At 36.3% G+C, this 3584-nt stretch overlaps 1 protein-coding gene across 1 annotated transcript; it reads left to right on the top strand.

Moving 5' to 3' along the window:
• Positions 1-1208: 1208 nt before the first annotated feature.
• Positions 1209-2400, top strand: LOC109540764 (ER membrane protein complex subunit 10). The gene is made up of 6 exons (XM_019909219.2): positions 1209-1409; positions 1464-1646; positions 1704-1796; positions 1851-2035; positions 2087-2183; positions 2247-2400. The coding sequence occupies exons 1-6, from the start codon at positions 1353-1355 to the stop codon at positions 2328-2330; spliced, it is 699 nt and encodes a 232-aa protein (XP_019764778.1). The 5' UTR covers positions 1209-1352; the 3' UTR covers positions 2331-2400.
• Positions 2401-3584: the final 1184 nt, after the last annotated feature.

Genomic DNA, 3584 nt, shown 5'->3' with positions numbered 1-3584 from the left:
TTTGAAATAAAGTGTTTTTTAAAAACGTGAGTTTCAAATTAATCAATAAAATTGTAGTCAAGCCTATTTCTCGTTGTATTGAATAAAACTTTTTAAAAACGGTTTCGTTCATTAAAGTTTTATAATTCTCTGCACTAGTTATGGTCACTGATTTAAAAAAAAATAATTTTTTGTAACTAATTTTTGTGACAATATAAGTGCACAATTTTTGTTTTTATACTAAACCCTACTCAACTACAACCCGATTAAGCTATGCAATAAATCGATTGTAATTTAAGTAGTAATTTATTTAATCGAAAACGGAACGGCGTAGAAAAAACTCAAGAGACCTTTTCTCTTCCAAATTGAACATCACTTTAATTTATCAATTTTATTGCGTTAAAAATCAGTGGCTTAACATTTTTTTATTTAAAATCATCTACAGTCGTGGCTGTGCCTACGCGACTGGAAAAGCTAGAAACAAAATTTTCATCCTAAAACATGCATTGTTGTTAAGAGGYAAAAGAGGTAAAGGTTAAGAGGTAAAAGGTTAAGMSGTRTAAAATTTTGGTTAAATATTTCAAGCGGTTTCCGCAATATTAATAACTATTTTTTTTAATTACACTTTTTAATCAGCCTGTAGATCGGAAACTAAGCATTTTCGGAATACGGTATATTAACGAAATGGATGGAAAATTACTTGCACTATCACTCCATTCAAGAAATACATCTACTTACCAAACACCCTGTACACCCGTTATATTGTTTATTATATTACAATGTTTTTAGATTCTTTCAACATTATAACTTTTAACCTGATTTTTGGTATATATTTTAAATGGGAAATCATTTTTTTGTATCATCGATATCTTAAATAATACGGCAAATACATAAGAACATCTATCTCATTTTCTCACTCTTTCTTTCTATAATAATTCTTCAAATCAGCTCAGATYTGGCAACAATGTATTACAAGGGGGCTACACTAGCCCTTCGTCTCYACCAACTCTCACCCTAAACCACTCACTATGCGAGACAAATTGATATTGACGATTAATTCTATCTGAAYTTATATATATGCAGGTAAGTTAAATTTCTATAATGTTAAATATTCTGGAAAGCACTGTAAAAAAGTWAAAAATCAGCGACCTCTTGGGATACATTTAAAAAGCTTCCAGGTAGCGGGTTGGTAATGTAGGATTTGTTCAAATTCTTTACTTCCTAGCCAACAKAGGCGCGATTTCGCTGACAAATTATGAACACGTATAACAGTCATATCTACCTGAGTCTTGTTCTATGCTTATAACCCCAAACTTTCCTGTCAATTAATGCAAGTTCAAAATTAAGTAATAAACAGAGCAAATTGAGAGAAAATGTTAATGCTTGCCGGTCTACTGGTTTGCTTGATTCATCCCATTCTCAGCCAATCGGTAAATTCATAAAATCCCCATTAAAACTGAATATTTTTAATATAGTTCTTCCAGATATCTTTCCAGAGTAGTTTAGAGAACGATGGCTCAGTCCTGATCAAAGTCCAACATGCTTTGAATGGAGGCCCCCATCCTGTGTATACTGAGCGGGGCAATATCACGGTCCAGAGCCTGCGACTACGGCAGGCGATTGTAAGCCAGAAGCCCTTATCTAAGGCAGAGCAGCTTCAGATTCAGGTAAGCGCTCAAAATCTGCTGTTTGCATAACGCACGTAACTGCTGTGTTTTCCGTAGAAACTGGCCGAATCAAACGAACTCTACAAAACCAGGATCACAGTAGTCGCTAATGATGGCACTGAAAGAACATTCATTTCCGCTGTGAAAGCAGTGAGTACTTTGCTGGACCTTTCTGAGCAATTTACCATAGGAATTCGGTTTTAGTGTATGTTGGCTGAATCTGAACTGGACGATAGATTCTCAGTTTCACTCGATTACTCAGGGCGAGTTGTAGGAGTCACTAATGTAATCGCCTCGAAGTCTGCATGCGAAGGGGCATCCGCCCCTTTGGATAAACTGAAGGAATTCACCACAAATGTCTATGTAAGACACACGGAAGTTGGTGCGATGTAAGTAAGCGATAAGGTAAAATCCATTGAATTTTTAATGGGTCTTTCCAGTCCGGATACCGCCTCATTCGTGCAGAAAATTGAGCGAGAACGGGAGGCCCAGGAGAAAGGCGAAGTGAAGGACAACAGATCGTTTTTGGCAAAATATGTAAGTAGGATTTCGCGTTTCACCCGGTTAACTAATATTGAAGAGAACCCCCTTTCTTTGCAGTGGATGTACATCGTTCCAGTGGTGATTGTTATGGTAATCTCTTCGGCTAGCAACCCTGAAGGCCAAGGTGGAGGCCAACAGTAAAATACTATTTATAACATTATTTATTGCAATAAATAAAACATGTGGAACACATGCAATAATACCAAAGAAACTGTGCATTTGAAACTGATCGTTTAGGTATTTCGTTAGTATTTGCCTGTGAAACCTGAAAGCGCCTGTTATTTTTATAAGTAGATTAGAGGCTTTGACTAGCGCATTCTAAGCTTTTTCTATTTTTATTAGCCTTCAGGCTACTTATCAAGAGAGGAAGAATGTTTGCATTGAAGTTGATTAATTGTTTTCAAGCAGAACCAAAACTACATAATTCCAGTGTTTGCCTTGTGTTGCGAGTAATTTTGCAATTCACCCTTATAATTAGACATATGGTTTTCCACATTCCTCTGATGGAGTGCGGGCTGTAACCGACAAATCGAATGCGTTAAACTTGATTAAAATGTAGACTTTTATCGGTGCCAAGGTATACCTACGGACCTGCTTGTAGTTTCAAGCCGGCTGCTGCTGCTTACCTAATTTCTGCATATCTTGTAAAATCATTTACGCTCGCTAAACAAGTTTTCTTTGTGCAAATTTTATTAATGTAATCGGTACGTGTACGCGTTGTTGTTGCTCGGGAATTTGTTCGCGAGAAGAATCTTTTATACCTATACGCGATTATAACTTCTTAGCGACGATATGTGACGGATTATTTCTAGAAAGTTTGGTGAGTTTTTATCGTAATTTTTTTTTAATTGGTTTTAGGTAGGATTTACTTATTTTCCAACATTGCATGTGTGTCTTAAATTACTCGCCTTCTAATAATAATAGGAAATTGTGGGCGCCCAATTGCAGGTGTGTCTATGTCGATGCACAAGAAATAGTCCATGAGTTCATGTTCAAATCTTATACAATTTTACACAGGGTTCTATTAACGGGTTGTAGGTTCAATCAATTAAATTGGCAAAACAATCAAACTAAGATTTATTGAAGAACAGATTAACAATAACAGATTACTCATGATAAACTTTTGCTCGTTCAATGGCTTTAGAATCAGTAAACAAGTACCTACTCGAAAAAATCACAATGAATGTAGTAAAGAAAAGCCACACGAAAAACCCAAGAGGAGAAAGAGTAAATGTGATAACACAAACGAACTTAATAAACATTTAGGAACGTTTTTCGGGCTTTGAAGCCGTGGTCTATGGGAATTTCTTCCTGACGTTTCGTCCACAACTGCGGTGGACATTTTCAAAGGCCATGAGGCAGTGGGCGAAGTGATCTCCCGTGCTTTCCGACTAA

This window comes from Dendroctonus ponderosae, unplaced genomic scaffold (assembly GCF_020466585.1).
Source record: "Dendroctonus ponderosae isolate FM_Combo_2020 unplaced genomic scaffold, Dpon_F_20191213v2 Dpon_F_20191213_1, whole genome shotgun sequence".
Classification (NCBI taxonomy): Eukaryota; Metazoa; Arthropoda; class Insecta; order Coleoptera; family Curculionidae; genus Dendroctonus; species Dendroctonus ponderosae.
This window is presented reverse-complemented; position numbering and strand designations above follow the sequence as displayed.

What these genes read in the sequence shown, in the direction of transcription:
- LOC109540764 (XM_019909219.2), top strand. Translation starts at nt 1,353, where the DNA reads ATGTTAATGCTTGCCGGTCTACTGGTTTGCTTGATTCATCCCATTCTC. An exon ending in TCATTTCCGCTGTGAAAGCA is followed by an intron (nt 1,797 to 1,850) that starts GTGAGTACTTTG and finishes ATTCGGTTTTAG; the next exon opens with TGTATGTTGGCTGAATCTGA. An exon ending in CACACGGAAGTTGGTGCGAT is followed by an intron (nt 2,036 to 2,086) that starts GTAAGTAAGCGA and finishes GGGTCTTTCCAG; the next exon opens with TCCGGATACCGCCTCATTCG.